This window comes from Anneissia japonica, unplaced genomic scaffold (genome assembly GCF_011630105.1).
Source record: "Anneissia japonica isolate Jap-2015-1 unplaced genomic scaffold, ASM1163010v1 scaffold287743_len2803612_cov181, whole genome shotgun sequence".
NCBI lineage: Eukaryota > Metazoa > Echinodermata > Crinoidea > Comatulida > Comatulidae > Anneissia > Anneissia japonica.
In genome coordinates this window covers 2485086-2502480 of record NW_022733259.1, presented here as the reverse complement: position 1 = coordinate 2502480, position 17395 = coordinate 2485086, and the positions used below count along the sequence as shown (strand labels likewise).

The 17395-nt window shown below is 35.4% G+C and overlaps 2 protein-coding genes and 1 long non-coding RNA gene across 3 annotated transcripts in view; 1 reads left to right on the top strand and 2 right to left on the bottom strand.

The window, feature by feature from the left end:
• The window catches only part of LOC117116018 (cation channel sperm-associated protein 1-like), a 21811-nt gene extending 4682 nt beyond the window's left edge, over positions 1-17129 (bottom strand). Inside the window, exons 1-12 of the mRNA XM_033259948.1 lie at positions 16739-17129; positions 15999-16112; positions 15700-15838; positions 14317-14408; positions 10084-10233; positions 9904-9967; positions 9225-9309; positions 8057-8120; positions 6035-6142; positions 2784-2981; positions 2238-2381; positions 637-773 (exon numbers count right to left, since the gene is read on the bottom strand). Coding sequence (XP_033115839.1) covers positions 637-773; positions 2238-2381; positions 2784-2981; positions 6035-6142; positions 8057-8120; positions 9225-9309; positions 9904-9967; positions 10084-10233; positions 14317-14408; positions 15700-15838; positions 15999-16112; positions 16739-17129 — 1686 coding nt within the window. The remainder of the gene's footprint in view (positions 1-636; positions 774-2237; positions 2382-2783; positions 2982-6034; positions 6143-8056; positions 8121-9224; positions 9310-9903; positions 9968-10083; positions 10234-14316; positions 14409-15699; positions 15839-15998; positions 16113-16738) is intronic.
• Positions 4594-6053, bottom strand: LOC117116125. The gene is made up of 2 exons (XR_004446683.1): positions 6009-6053; positions 4594-5580 (listed from the first exon to the last, which is right to left on the bottom strand). It is a non-coding gene; the product is annotated as an uncharacterized LOC117116125 (long non-coding RNA).
• Positions 10953-13087, top strand: LOC117116124. Its single transcript, XM_033260087.1, has 2 exons — positions 10953-11229; positions 12480-13087. Exons 1-2 carry the CDS (start codon positions 11221-11223, stop codon positions 12948-12950), a joined length of 480 nt encoding a protein of 159 aa, XP_033115978.1. The 5' UTR covers positions 10953-11220; the 3' UTR covers positions 12951-13087.
• Positions 17130-17395: the final 266 nt, after the last annotated feature.

Genomic DNA, 17395 nt, shown 5'->3' with positions numbered 1-17395 from the left:
TTGCTGGTACCGGGTTACCGGGTAGCACAGACACAAAGGGACCCTTAGGGGCGAAGAAAGTCATTGATCGAGTTCCTAGTCCACATTTCAAGCGCCCTGAGCATCTTACATTAGATGGATTTGTGTGCTATATAAAACTACACTATTATCACTATTATTATTATTATAAATTTAAAATTATATTAAAAATTGATTTATAGGCTTTAAATTAATTTTTAATTAATCATTGGCTGAGCGGTTAAGGCAGGGGCGCCGCAACCTCAGCCATAGGCCCAATGTACACAACGGCTCGTGTGTACTATAAAGAAACCAACACATCATTGGAGACGAGTAGGGGGATACCCCGGTGTACTGGTACAGAAAGCCCCTATGATGGACGACGAGAGCTGATGGTCACAGTTTATCGGGTGGCGCACATACAGACACGAAGAAAGTCAGTGAACGAGCTACACATCAATCAAGCGCCACGACCTTGTTTGATGGATACCGGAGCCATACATATCTAAACTATTATCATTATTATTAAAATTTAGGTGGCAGAAATGTAAAAGATTGTAAAGGAATTCTATCAATAGCATTATATGATTAGGTTTACATAATTTTTTATTTAATAAATTGTTTAAAATACGGTCTTACCTCTGTAAACACCGGGGCAATCATCATTCCTAATGGGCTTCCTAAAGACACCAAGTTCGATATTAAAACGTATCTGTTGTGAAAATACTCGTTCAAACTTGTAACTCGTGCATTGAAAGTGAGCGTTGTACCAATTGCTAATAAAAAAAAATATCCATTATTTTCATCGTCATTTTTGTCACCATCCATCGTCGTAAGTTATCATCATTTATTATTTATTATTATTTATTTTTTATTTATCATTCTCCATCATTATGGATGATGATTTATGGCGAAGACAATGATGGTGTAAATTTTTAATTTTTCTACAAATATTTTAAGGGAAATATTTTAATAAACAATGTCAAAACCTAAATATTTGATCTAACAAAAAGTATTAAGGAAATATGGCAATTTCATGTTTTTTTTCTCAACAAAACAACATAAAAAGTGAGGTCAAAGTTCACAGAGGTCAAATAATATTTCCAGTAGCTTGGATTTTGTACCCCACAATGTGTACCGCTATGCCAAAGGCTACTACTGTAACATCTCAATAAACATATGTCAAGGCCTAATAATGAACTGTATTTTCCAGAAATATGAATTTTTACCTATATTTGCCCAAAAACGACTTTAAAGAATTTCTCAGTAAGCATTAGTTTTCATGGAAAACATGTATTGGAGCAGATATAAATGTATGTCTGAAAAATTTGACACCAAAATAATTTCTATAGACCTCGTTGCAGAGGTAAGACCATTTTATATTTTTGCCCAAAACATGATTTTTACTAAAAGCCTCGAGTAAGTATTTGGTTTCATACTAAAAGTTGTATTAGAACAAATATATATGTATGTGTTCTGAGCAATTTGAAAATTACTTCAATAGACCAAAGCGTTTCTTCAATAAAATATTAAAGAGGCCAAATCAGATGATATCCAGTAACTTGGTTTTGATATCCCAACACCATGCCCTATCACCAGGCAAAAGGGTAAATTTGCATCCACTAGTGTAATAACCCACCAATATTTGTAGGCTTAATGAATGGACTAAAAGAAGTTACAGCATCGCATAGTTCATTATCTTTTTATTTTATCTGAATCGAATGGCTCGCAAATTTACAAGTTAAAAAGCTCCACACCAGCACCTTTTATCCTGCCGCGGTTTCCAATCCAAAAGGCCTACCGGTATGTGCTCAAATTCTGTAAATAAAGAATTATTTTGGCAAGACTAAAACAAAATGTATCCAAACCTTCAGCAAATGGCCTATTATTCGCTGTTGTGTTTATTTTTTTTTTATTATTATTTTATTTATATATTCAGGCACACGCACCAAGGATTATCAATATCGCATTACAGCATAACCCTGTCCTCCTGTAGGTGACAATCCCTTTCACAAGACAAACATACACTCACGATGCTTTACACAAATCTCCACATGAGGCTTAGAAGGAGGATTTTTTTGGTCAAGAGAAAAAAAATCCTGCAACACTGACAAGAATTGAATCCATTACCCTGGGATCGGAAGGCAAGCATCTTAACCACCAAGCTATTCAACTTCACTCCATCTACTCAACTCCTCTCCGAATGAAATATTAAAAGTAACAATTATTCCAATAATTACGCAATATCAACCCATGACCAAACGCCAATTGGTAGATGTTAGTCGATAATGCTGATATGAACAAGCCCAGAAAACACATAATTCCTCCTATGAACATAGCTTTCGACTTCCCAATTTTGTCCACGGTCACGCCACATAAAATTTCTGTGAATGATATTGAAGTTCAATAATTAACAATAAACAATAAACAATAATGTTAATTAATTTATCTTCACTTATATAATATGGTAGCATGTAGCCCAAGTTATGTAATATTTCTTAGTTAATATAAATTCGTTTATCTGTTGTTTTAATGTCTAAAATTGGTCAGATTTTTATTCTCTAACGACTATTTTCATCCAACATTTACGTAGCTTTTGACTCATACAACATACAGACTTTATCAAAGAATAGAGCGTGCCATGAGAAAAAAAAATTGTGTGAAGATATTGGCATATCGGTATGTATGAGAATTGTCATAATTAGTTCAGTCGTAAGTCACAGTAATTGTATAGAGAGTAATATCATTTTTAAATGAAGTATTATCAACAGTATATTGTAACTCACCGCTCAAATAAGACCCTGCTATCGTAAAAGTTCCGACCATTGTCACTATATGGCATCCGAAATAGTCAATCAGAAACGGTTCAAATATACCAAATATAACATTAATCACAGACACTTTAAATACTGAAGTAATGAACAATCCTATAAATATAACGACTTGTTGGTATTTGCTCTTTAGTGTCGTTCTACCCATAGTTTCTAAAAATGTGAATGAATTATTCCTGAACTTGATAAAATAGAGACCCGGGTAAATGATTACCTCGTCACAGCTGCCAGTGTTTATAAAACGTTTAATTTTCAATGACCGATTCTATGTCACTCAATATACCAATCTTTCTAGATTGTGAAATTACTAATTTTGACTAATTAACATACAGTATGGGGTCCTCAATTATTTGGTGGGCCGAATAAAGGTAGTGGTTTAACGTTGCGGCTCGGTTGTGCTTCATTATTGGATCAATCCCTGGCTATATCCTATTACACTTGTAGTGTGTCTGCTGTGTCAAGAGCATGTGGTGTGGCTATGGGTGCGCGGGACTGAACGCTCCACCCCCAAAAAGAGTATTCGTCTCCTCCCCATTTGCACCGCTGCTCCAAAAATCACACTCAAGTATATAAATATCACCTCAAATCAACAAATTTTGCGAGCTAGCGCCCCCAACCTTCGAGCCCATTCACTTCACCTTCGCGCCCCATCAGCATCCTCACCATTTTAATACTCCTAAAAATATGCTACTACTGGTCATGAGTTGTAGGGCTGATGGACCGTGTAAACTCCATCCCTTGGAAAACGGTGTGTTTAAGGCCAACTCAGACAGCGTCGGCCGACGCAGCCCGACCCGATTTATCGTCGGGGACAGTCTTAAGCCGTCGTGAGAAATATTAAACACGTTTAATATTCTACTATGCGACTGCTCCCGACGCACACCATCGCGTCTGCGTTCAACTCACACAGACCCGACGCGACAACAAATCGCGTCGGGCTGCGTCGGCCGACGCTGTCTGAGTTGGCCTTTACAATAAACATTCAATGATGTATCTTTTTTTAATAGTTTCCAATTCCAAACCATACCGGTACTGGTAATCAAGGGCACAGATCGGTTTTGAAAGGTGGGGGAGGGGGAATTTCGTGAGACCATTTGAGGAACTTTAGATGGCCGGAAATGACACTCTTATATAGTAAAACTCATTATCATCACCATAATTTCTCATGATCTTTCATCAGCGATTTTCGGCAACCATAGAGATTAATGTGTGTGGTTTACCATAGAAATCAAACTTAAAGCCTTGTCTTTGATGTAAATACTTTACTTTACTTTACCTACTTCAAAGCCGTGAATCTCAGTCACAACATGGTTGGGGCTGAGGTGCGAACATTTAAGGAAAGAACTTATGGCCGGAAATCACACTTTTATATAGTAAAATTCATCATCATCACATCACCATAGTCACATGATCTTATATCAGCGATTTCGGCAATCAGAGATCTAAATAATTTGTGTAACCTACAATTATTTCAATGAATAAAAACATTCTAGATCGAAAAAAAACCCCCATAAAATCAATGAAATACAACTGATTCTCATATTTCTAAAGTACAGTAGTGTGTGATAGTATAACCGTATAATAAATAATTATAACTTGAAGCATACTATGACTTGTATAATAGAATCCATGATTCTAATCTATTTACTTTAAAAAAAAAACGCATATAGTAAACATACATATCTACACTTTATTATATACACATGTAAAGACGAACATAAGAACTGGCTCAGCTCTGAAACAAAAGAAACCTAATACTTTAATGTTTACATATTTCATTTGATTGATTAGGTATCGTCGTATTTAACTGAACAAAGTCAAATGCAGAATTTCAGTAATTTAATACAGTATACTGCAAAAATAAAGAGGAGTCGGCTCCTGGATGAACGCAGCCCATCTTATACATGCGCTAGATATACAGTAATATAATAGAGGAGGAAAGCTTATATTGACAATGCCAGCCTTCAACTGGGAGAGGTTTTCATTTTACTTATGCTTCGATGGTAAGTTATGATGATGATGACGATGGTGATGATGCTGGTGATTGTGACAGTGATGATGACAATGATGATGATCAGTGTTGTTTTTTTTTTCTTTACTTCTTAGCCAGCCACGGGTACAACTCCTCTTTCGTAATATATATTGCTATAGACCTAACGTCTTCGGAACGAGTTTTGATCGGATATCAGTTATTTAGTAATATTCTCAGATGGATCCACCCGAGTGGGAGATTTAATGGGGACTCAGCTGGCTATTCCCCTTCCCCCTATTTTTTTTCTTTTCATAATTATGAAAAAATGGAGTAAAAACAGAAAATTATATTTCAATTAAAGTCTGAGAGTGCCATTTCCGGCCATCTAGAAGTGCCATGATCATAGATTCCTTCCCTCAGCCATACCTGGCATACATCCTCTATCTTTAAAAGCCCCTTCCCCTGGGTACCTTCAGTTTCAAATTCCTGGATCTTATATATTTATTTTTATTTTATTTATTTATTTTATTTATTTTTTATTTATTTAAAACATCTTACAATATGGCCCTGCAAACACACAGTACAATAACAACAACAAAAATTAACCAGCACAGTACAATAAAATACACAATAGTAAAAACTTTGGTGGAAAACTATCCCCCGCCAATGGATCCGCCATTGCACCCAGTAAAGTCAACTGATCTTTCTAGCTCTCTGCAGAGTTGAAGAAAGCGATAAAACATTAGTTGAGATATCTCTGTATTACACGTCATCGACCGTCTAAAATTAAGCATAAGAAAAATCACAGACGTGGTAAACATACGATCAAAATAGTTTCATTACAAATAATGATCTAATGGGTCTTTGATTAAATTTACTAAATAAACTGCTACTACGGACTCTCTACCACCACCACTACCATCACCACCACCACTGATAATACTAATAATAATATAATAATAATATTAATGATAATAATAATTATAATAAATAATAATAATAATAATAATATAACTATGATGAAGATGATGATAAATGATGATGATAATAACAACAACAATAATAATAATAATAATAATAATAATAATAATAGTAATAATAATAATAATAATAATAACAATAATAATAATAATTATTATTATTATTAATATTATTATTATTATTATTATTATTATTATTATTATTATTATTATTATTATTATTTTCACCTCCTGTACTAATTCTACAACTTTACTGATAGTTCCTTGTTGATTCCTATCGCTATATGTGTTGTTGTCGTAATAGTCGTCTATTGTCTTCTTTGTTTTTTGAGCTTCTAGTTTTGAAGATGTCGTGCTAGAGTCTAGAGATAAAATGAAAGAGTCAAAATTTTATCAGTCAATGTTCGCAACACAGTTTCAATTGAAATACGTACATAGGAAACGTAAAAGCAATTAAGCCAGGGGGGGGGGGGCACACATTCTGTCAACAACCGTCGTCCGACGCTATTCCATACGGAGGCGTGAGCAACGGGTCATTTTTTAATGACAATCTGCTCAAGCTACCGTACCACACTCGATCTGCAGAAGGTGTCAACGTACATAAAATATGTGCCGGGCATTTACAGTCCAGTAACATGGCCGGCGGAACCGGGGGGGGGCCGTCCCTCCCCCCCACTTTTTGGCAAAAAATATACAATGTCTGGAGATTTTTGTATGATCGGAAATGCAAGAAAAGAAGGAGGGAAGAAGGAGGAGAAGAATGCGAAAGAGATTGTTTATCCAGTACCCGACCGAGTTACATTTTCTCGCAATTCACATTGGCGGATATGGGGAGGGGGTCATGGGTCCTGATCCCTCCCTTGGGCAACAAAAAAAAGGGGGGAAAAGAAAAATAATTCTAGACCTACCTTTTCAGGACCCGTTAAGCTGAATTTGTTTTTTTTTTTTTGTTTTTTTTTTTTTTTTTTTGTTCCATTAAGAAAATTTGAATTTTGAACAACATAGAAGTCATTAAAACACACTTCAAATGTCGGGAAAACTCATTTCCCGCCATTTGGAATCAAAATTTTCAAGGGGGAGAACCCCTGGACCAGCCTTTCTTTTTGGGATTTATCGATTCATGGCAAAAAGAATACGCATGCAACTACTCATTTGTTTATGTATGAAAACACACATAAAATAAAAAATGAGAAAAATTTACCTGACTGTTTTCAAGAGGGGAAAACCTTGAACTTAAAATACATTTCAGAAGTCAGGAAAGCTCATTTCCCGCCATCTAGAAATCGAAATTTTCCCGGGGGAGAACCCCTGGACCCCTCCTTTTAGGGATTCATCGATTCATGGAAAATTCGTATGCAACTACTCATTTCTTTTAAATTTGTATGTATGTATACACACATAAGGCCTATTTACTGAATAACAATGGTAAAAAATTACCTGACCGTTTTCAAGAGGGAAAAACCTTAAATTTTGAAGAACTTAAAAGTAATTAAAGGCACCCCAGAAGTCGGGAAAGCTCATTTCCCGCCTTCTAGGAATCGAAATTTTCCCGGGGGAGGCCCCGGACCCCCTCCTTTTTGGGGTTCATCGATTCATAGAAAATTCGTATGCAACTACTCATTTTTTTTTAAATGTTATGTATGTACAGACACTTAAGGCCTTTACTGTAATAACAATGGGAACAAATTACCTGACCGTTTTCAAGAGGGAAAAACCTTGAATTTTGAAGAACTTAAAAGTAATTAAGACACCACGGGAGTCGGGGAAAAGCTCATTTTCCGTCATCTAGGATGGACCCCCTTTTTCTTTGGCGCTTATCGATTCATTGAAAAAAGAATACGATATGCAACTACTCATTTTCTTAAGGTATACACACATAACAGGCCTATTTACTGTAATGAGAAAGTTTACCTTACCGTTTTCAAGAGGGGGAAAACCTTGAATTTTGAAGAACAAAGTCATCAGACACTTAGCTCAAAAGTAGAGAAAGGTCATTTCCAGCCATCTAGAAATCTAAATTTTCCCGGGGGAGGAATGTTGACCCCACCACCTAGGTTTGATTACCGATCTGCATGATTCATATTCCCATTCATCTTATAAGTGGGCCCCCCCCCCCCTCCACTTTAAAAAACGTTCCGCCGGCCCTGAGTAATCATCGACAACATTTAATTGAATCAAAATTGAAGAAGTATATATATTGGGTAAGGCTATTATGTTATCATCCAGATATTTCATCCGGTAAAACTTCAGCAAATTTAGTACATTAACTAGACTACCTTCGCTTTGTTGACGTTGTATTTGGCTGGCATGCCGTTCGTTTTCCTGGTCTTCTTCAGCCTTCTGTATCAAAAGAGGAGTTTGCATTGTATAATGATATGCTACTATACGGTAGTGAAAAAATAGCCATATAATTACGTCATTGCAGCAAACACCAATCACATCTCTGCAGTATTTTCACTCCGTAAAACACTGCTGTGTCTATACCCGATCAAGAAGATGCCATTCTATCGCGTCACTGGAATCTGTCGGCGATGGCATGTATCGACTTTATGGAATCCATAATTGGTGTTCGAGAGTCGGTGGTTGAGCCTACAGGTACGGTACCTGCTAAATGGTAATAATTGATGGGGATTTGTAGTGCCAACTTGGTCTCTGCGCTGATGCTTCACAAAACAAAAACTGACACCACGAAACTCATAAAACTACAGAGGAGCCATCACCATTGCATCGTTTTCTTGCAATAAGACCACTAACAAGCAGTGGTTTGCAAGATCATGACTCCCAGATGCTCAAATGATAATGGCATCTAGTTTAGAGCCATTTAGATTTAAAAGATTTCAAAAAAGACATTAAAACGAAGTAAAAATTTGAATTGCAAAAATTACAACAGACAATTATATCAGAACATCAAAAAGTATGAAGGTAAATTCAAATAAAATGTTTAAGCTACAATGACACAAGAAAGTGCAAGGGACCCAACGAAGGACATAAACGACATAAGCAAACACGGAAAGACATCCGGGAAAGGAAAAAACACACATGGGAGGTTTCGCCAAGTGTTGCTATAAGAGAGAGTTCATGAATAAGAGAAAGAAGAGAGAGAAAAAGATTTTTTTTTCTTTTCTTCCCTTTTCCTCTCTTTATAGCTTTCCTTGTCGCAGACATTGGTTTATTATTTATTGTTATTAAGGATCCTGACCATAGATGATACAAAGCTGGAATAGAACCTCTCTGTTTTACACTTGAATTAATTGTATGTATATTAATGCGTTTTGACATAATATTGTAAGTATTATGAGATTTTGGAAACCAGGAATTAAAACGATCAGATTTAAATGATTTGATAGCAAAGCGGTTAAAGAGAGTCTGCGGATAGAGAGCCTTAATATATAGATTTCATGTCGAAAGATTGAAAACGTTAATAAAATAATATTAAATACCTACCAATGCGGCTTTTCTTTCAGCATCAGATGCCGCGGCTGCCTCCAACGTTAGCTGAAAGTTGTCGACTAACACGGCAACGAACAAACTCAAGAACAAAATGTACAAAATAATGTTATAAGCCGGTAACTTTATTTTTAAAGTTAAATGTTACGATGTAAACAACATGAAACCTACCTTACTAAGCGATAGTTCAAAACATTTCAACATGCTTTTTTTTTTCTTTTTTTTTTTTACGTTTAGAATCATCACGAAGCAAAATATAGGTTGGACCAATGGAATTCAACAAAAGGGCGCGTAGAATGTCGAAGCCAGAGTTAAGACTTTAGTGTTCCGAAATTAACGTCTTTTTGTTGAATTTCCTTGGTTTCACTAAATCAGGAAATCGGCATACCACCAAAATAACGTCTCTATGAAAATTGTCATACGTTCATTAACCACCGTCATAGATATTAGGCAAAGCTAATAGTTTGTTCCCAATTTAATGAATCTATTTTCATCGCACTATATACCGTAATATGTACAACGTTAAGACATATAGGCCTATTGTTATACTAATGCAATAAGTTCATAATCAATTATATATGAACTACGGTATAAGCATTCACAAGCAAACATTGTGTACAGTAGGACTTCGGCTTAATCTTAGAACAATAATTTTTCAAAAAAAAAGTATACATACTTTAAAAATATAAAGTATTCGGTGGCAATGTACATCATAAGGTAAAATATTATATGGAAAGACCCTGTAAAAAAAAGATGAAAATTATATTTATTGACTGATGATAGGAAAGATATTCAATGGGTTATTACACTTATTATCTTATTATTGATTTCAAATTACATAATGATAATGACGCACGTGGGTCTCTTTCTACAGCATCAGTATAGATGTAAAACCAATCATCTAGAGTCAGAAGTTGGAACATTGTAAACATTGCTGACGTTAAATTGCCGAACCTATCGGGATCCACTTCTGCATATAGGCCACGCCCAATTACTGCAAACATATCTGCTGTTTATTAAGGATTCTAATACATTGTTTATGTTGTTTTTTTTTAAAGAAAAATATACCTAAAATCTTACTAGAAACTAATGTCAATAACAATATTGATAAAGTAATTGAGGTGATATTAATAACAACATTGAAATTCGTAATAATGGTAATAATATTTTTTTTTAATTATCTATTAATATATATCTATAATTATATTATAACTAATGTTAATTCATAATACTGAGTCACTCTGAGCAAATGTTCAAAAGTGGATTTTGGCGCCATACAACGTTTGACAATAATTGATTGATTGATTACTGTTTTATAGCGCCCTAATTATGGCGTTATAACGGCCCATTACGACGTTATAACACCTTTATCACGGCGATATAACTCCCAAATTTGAGGTATAACCTATTCAGATAGCCGTTTTGGCATGCTCTAATTTTAATAGATCTATTATTTGAAACGCCAATCGGAATTTTCGCGTTATTATAATATGGTTTTTACCATTTTATTTATTTCAAAAAGTTTAACATTCGCAACAACAGAACAGCAAGGAGCAAGCACAAAAGAACACGAAATAGCAATAACCCAAAAGGACAGATAAACGTCCTTGATTGTTTGTATGATAAGCAAAGATTATCTGTATAGGTAAAGTTCCTTTGTGTTAGGCAAGCATTATCTGTACAAATAAAGTCCTTGACTGTCAAAGCAGTGACTATTTCTGTTGAAGTCCTTCAATTTAACAAGACTGAACCCGGAGGCTATTCCTCCTCAAAGAATACTTTTAAAAATGCATGAATTTATTTATTTTGATCTATTATTCTGTTGTTGGTCCAGTTACCTCCTGTAATAGCTTGAATTTTTCGTGCTGCTTTACAGTCAAATACTCCGAGACGCATGAAATAATAGGGGCCTATCTGTTACACAATTCGTGCCTACACGATTAAGCATAAAATTCAACCTGCGCAAACTATAGTGTTCACATTTTGGATAAAAATGAAGAAGGTAAGTTACCCCACTGTTGGGGTTTTCCAAACTAATAGTGAGCCCAAACTGTTAACAAGCGTCTGGGAAGCGATCGTATAGTCTGTGAAGGGTTCCCTACCCCTGTGTTGGTTGGCGGCTTCATCAGCAAAATTTTCGGAGCACGGATCTAACTTGGTAGGCCTATTCGAGCGCAGTCATCCCAAGTCCCAGGAACTTTCCCATCAGACTACCTGGTGTGCAATTAACCGTCATCAGCGGATGAAACCAAAGGCGTCAGACATATATCATGGAAAAGAATAGGGCCAGAGGCCTATTTCAAAAATGGTAGGCGAGTACTCTCAACATACAGCTCTGTGTTACGCCATAGTTGAGGAGAGGATCAATCATAGAGAGCTATTTCTTTCATATTGTAATAGAAGAAGACCAACATGTCACGAAGTTTTAAGAGGCAGACGATTGTTTAAAGAAGCGAATTGTCCTTTCCTTTTAACTAGAAAACACGCCTTGGTGAAGTCCGACCTCACCAAGTATCATTAGTGAGGCTGTATTTTGCTCTTCTCTTGGAGCTCTCACAGCCCACATAAAGACAGTATTATGCCGTTACACAAGTCCCCATTATAGATCCCATACGAACAATATATATTTCAAGAAGCACTTACAGAGATTTTTTTTTTATTTTTTTTTATTTTCGAACCTTTTTGATTGGAGTTACTGCTTTATTGCATTATTTAAGTTTGTACATTTTGTTTGGATTTGGTTTGTATGAAAAATCTGCTCGGGGGATTTTTTGACTTATGGAGAGTTGCTTCGTAACTGCAAGGAAAGGCGCCATACAAGTAATAATAAAAATCGCTACACAATCGCAACAGCGTCTCCAGTACAATCCTTGCAATGCGTGCTGTTCCCAATGCAATCGGGAACGCTCACCCTGTCGGTGACAGCAGTGTCAGGAAGGTTGAACCTGGTTCAACTTAGCCGATTACGATCAGGGTGCATTGCGGGGAATATTTTTCTGTATATTTATTTTTTCTGTATATTTAATATTTATATTGTTGATGTTCGTTCTGATGTTGTATATGAAATTATATTTAAAGAATTGAATTTACATCTCAAAAAGCATTTACAAATGTCTGATTTTACTTTTGTGCAGTATTCGTTTTCTTTATTTTTTTTATATATGGACAACAGATGAAATTGAATTGAATTGCATTTACAAGAGGTGGTGCATACTGAAAAAGAATATTTTTTTCTGTATATTTATTTTGTAGGTAAGCCCTATATTGTTGATGTTCGTTCTGGTGTTGTGTGACTGCAGTTGTCCGCCAACTTGGTACGCTTTTCCTGACAACCGTTGTATAAAGGTCGTCCAGTCCGATTTGTTAACACTACACCCAGACGCCGATGATGTTTGTGCGAAATACGCTGTTGGCACTGGCATCGCACGTTTATTGATCCCTCAATCCAATAACGATTTCAAATTGTTGGCAGTTGGATTCCCGTGGATTGGTCCTTACACACTAGGATGGAAGCTGTTAGTGGACGAAAGTATGCCCGGAACTGTAACTGTTATTAGAGATACAGAAGGGAATACCGTACCTGTTATACCTGACTACCCATCTCTATCCCCCATGCTAACCGGAACTGAGCAGTGTGTTTATATCGACGACAATGTTGTTCAGAATGGATGTATGAATTCAGTCGGTTATATCTGCGAAATGAATTCATGCGGCGGATATTAGGCCTAATACATCGATCTACGTTATAGTATTATCACTATTATCGTCTAGGTTGGAATAATTGGGTAATAGCATGAATTGGTAGATTAGAAATACAAGATAGAGGCCCTCCACAGTCCGATAGAATATTGTGATTCGATGCTCCGCCATCCACTTCCTGCCTTGAATGCGTAAAAACTTGGCTGAGAAAGGCCAATAATATACAACTCCTGTCTGGATACCGGTATATATAACACATTCGAGTTATAGGCTTACATCCAAATAGGAAAACCGAATTAATTAATATTAATTACAGATTATTTAAAAATTCTCACCATAAGTAATTATTTCAATCAAATATGCAATCTTTTTCTCGCCGTAATGTAGGCCTACATTACTTTTTTGTGTGTGTTTGATGTTATGAGGTTACCAAACCAGAACCTTGTTCCTCCTTGGCTTCGCCCTTCTCCCTTATTTGTTTATGAGGAAATTAATATACTGTTATTGTCAAACTTTAACAATATAATTCAATTTTTTTTACTATTGCTTATCGTACTTCGTAGACCTATATTGACGTAAGTTATTAGTTTTCAATTAAAAAAATACCATTGTAGGAAAAAAATGAAAATGACAAATATCACATCTAGATGTGTATAAGAGACAGATGGACAGTGGGTTTCTGTAAACAACATACAAGCCTACCGACATGGGTTATTAAGCTACTACAATGTTTGCTGTTACAAACTAATGAAAAACGAATTTTTCATATCACAGTTGCTGCCAATAATGTGGCCATATGTAAATATTATTATTTTCGATTAAAATATATTATTGTAGAAAAAATGAAAATGAAAAATATTTACCGTACATCGCCAATAATTATAATCGTTATACAATGCGCTCTCGTATTCTTTCTGTTGCATTTGGACAATTGGTTTTCGTAAAACAACATACATACATGCCTATCGACGTGGGTTTAAGCTACTAAAATTGTTAATGTGGCAAACTGTATAAAAAACAAATATTTCATATCACATTTGCTGCCAATCACAGTAGACAATATAACATATAACATGGGTTAGAGACTTCTGAAAGTCTAATTGGTGATATCAAAGAGTATAAAACTGCAAGAGGTCAGAATACAGGGGATTCGTTGGAACGCTAAAAACTACTTCCACGAAAGGGCGTGGCCTTTAAAAGATTCGAGCAACGCGTACGATTTTCTAACTTATATTTAGGGCGCCCCCTATTTTGTGGCAGTACTTTTTTAACGCTCCATTGCCTGCATACAAAATCAGGGCAGTCGGACCTCTTGCAGTTTTATACTCTTTTGGCGATATGAATTGCTCAAAATGCTCGGGTTCTGTCAAAGATACTAATAAAAGGATACACAGAAAGAGGAAAATTAAAGAGACGATCGCTCCCATAGATTGCATAGACTGGAGACATGTATTCATAATAACCTGCAAGCTGTTGAGAAACCTGTTTGGAGATTTAAAAAAAAAAAAAAAAAAAAAAAAAAAAAAAAAAAAAAAAAATTTGCATCTGCTAGTGTTTTTATCGTTTCATTTCTAACTAGAGCAGTATACGCAGACCGTGTATGATGGGCGAAACTGCACCAAGAAATTGTCGTATTCTCAAACTACGTATTATTGTCTAGAATATTATTGAACAGAGCACTGTCCATTATTTTCTTTTATGCTCGAGGGTAAATATCGAATAACCTTGACCTTGTTCTTGGACCCTTTAATTCGAAAATGGGATGGTCATCGCTTTCTTCGATTATTATGTACCATTCCAATACGTTTTATGACGATCCATTTCATTAGTTTGCGTAATCTTGCTAACAAACAAACAGACAAAGACAGCGCGGTAAACACATAGGCCAGTCTCTTCTCTGGCGGAGGTTTATTTTCAAATTATTTAATTGGGAATGCAGACGTAACTGCATACCGACTTTAGAAGTAATGAAATTAATGAATTGTTGGGATTTTCATATTATTATCATTTGTTTATCTTATTCGTGATATTTAGAGTAAGCCCATTAGCTCTCGTTTGTGCCGGGCTTTAGATTTAAGATAAAATAAGATGGTAAACTTTATTGCCTTAATTCAAGCATGTAAACATAAAATTATTGGACTTGGATGCAATTTCAAAAGATAAATAGTAGGCCTATAGTCAAAGATAAATCCTCAAAATTGCCCTTAGCCCTTACAGCTAAAAGGGATCGTCTCGAAATAGAGAAAATGAATATAAAGAACGTGGAAAACAAATCACACATTACGTACAAAAACATGCGCACGCAATAACATACAGATATACCACCGGCACTAGGTCTGCAACCACATAAATCAGCAGAACCCTCACCGGCGGAACATTAAGTTATTGGTTTCTTTTTTTGTTTTTTTTTTGTGGTTGTTTTTTTTTTTTTGTTTTTTTTTTTGTTTTTTTTTTTTTTTGTTTTTTTGTTGTTTTTTTTTGCAGTACGATACTGTATTTTTATTTCATATCCTCCGTTGATGCCAGTAGAACCGGAGCTTTTTAATGTGAGAATTAATTTGTATAAAGAAATGCTAGTTCGGTCACGTTAGATCATGTTACAATAATTTCTGAGATATAGGCCTAGGCCTAGTGGTATTTAATCCGTCCCTGTAAAATAATAATATTAATGCGGTTTAAACAATTGGTATGTAACCGGCCTCGATTAATGACCATTGATTGTATTCGTTGTAGTCTTCACAGGAGTGCGAACAAAATCGTTCGTGTTTCTCACCTTACGGTACGAAGCACTCGTAAAGCTCTTAGCGCCCTCATTGCCCGCAGAATACCTAGAAACTGTAGTATGTTCACTTCACTACCCAAAATAACGGGAACTAAGAGATCTGCAATGTTACACATTACGATCACAAAATCTAAAAAAAAAGAAAAATATTATCATAGATATGGGAAATTTTGAGCTGACCAAATGGATATTGATTGACAATCTGCGGTACAATAGCCATCACAACATTAGAAAAAAAAGTTAGGGCTTGCATGTCACCAACCAACCACTATAAACCGAATACCACATACCGACTATGTTCCACGCCTCCCTGAAATAGTCCAAACGCCATACGTATAGCTTGGCGACACATTCCAAGAAGTAGATTACAAGGAATATGTAATCTATGAACGTCGTGTACCAACCTAAAACAAATCAGAATGACAATGTATAAATAATATTACCGATATAAATGCTGATAGATTAGTCATATCATCGTCATCATCATAGATAGGCAATGACATTTAGGCCTATTATTATTATCAAATTGTTACATCAAAACGGCTGTGTCATTCCTAAGAGAACGCCAACGTTTTCAAGACTCGACCGGCCTATTTCTATATATAAACTTAACTAAAATTAACACAAAAAACCCCAAAACGAAACATAAGCGCAATTTTTTTTTACTAAAGCTCTGTCCACACTATCAAATTTGTATGTGACAAATTTGTGTGATGTGGGGCATGATGATGTCATATTGCACGTCCCCACGGGCATATCGCAATTATTTGGTTGTCACATAAAATTGTATTGTGTGGACATAGCTTAGACATATTATTTTTGGTTGTTCGAGTTCCATTGGGCTCCGCCACCTAGTTTAATTTCTATTTTTAAGCATCTCTCAAGATGATTATCAAATTTTCTTGGACAAAAAACTGTTGTATGCCAAATATAATAATGATGTGCCTAATGTCATAATGTGATGTCATCATGACCATATTAGGCATTTCAAATAAAATTTGATAGTCTGGACACGCTTTATGTAACTTACCAATACGAACGGCTATTATTTCATAAGTCAGAGCACAGAGGATGACCGTATTCAGTAGGATTACGAACATGATGAAGCCATTAAAAAGCATTGATTCAGTAAAATCATACATCAGCTTATGGAATGGCGACGCGTTTTCAAGGCGTTTTTTCTTCTTCAGCTCTTTTTTCAATATCTCCTGTTCTTCCTTATCGTTAATTTTGACAGATTCGTATACATTAGCGCTTGGAATAATCGATGTTCTACGGTGACTCATTTGTCTGGCCAGTTGGCTAGGAGGCTCTATATGCGGAGTTTTGATGTGATGCTTGTAAAGTGACAAGTTGGAGTGCATCCTTGAATTTTGCATAGAAACCGATTGATTCACGGCATTGAACTTCATGGTTTCCATTGTTTGGCAATTAAGTTTGTTTACTGTGAAAAAATCGAAAACCAATCATTGCTTAAATAAATATTTACAATTATTTTTAATTGAAAATTATTATAAAATTGTTATTATTATCATTATCATTTTATTATATTTTTATTTTACTTCTTATAGCGGATCATTTTGTTTTTGTTTTTTGTTTTTTGTTTCAATGAAAGTATGAGATGTGCTCTTAAGTTCATGTCTTTGATTTAATAGACCTTTCCGGAGTGTCAGTCAAACTTAACAAC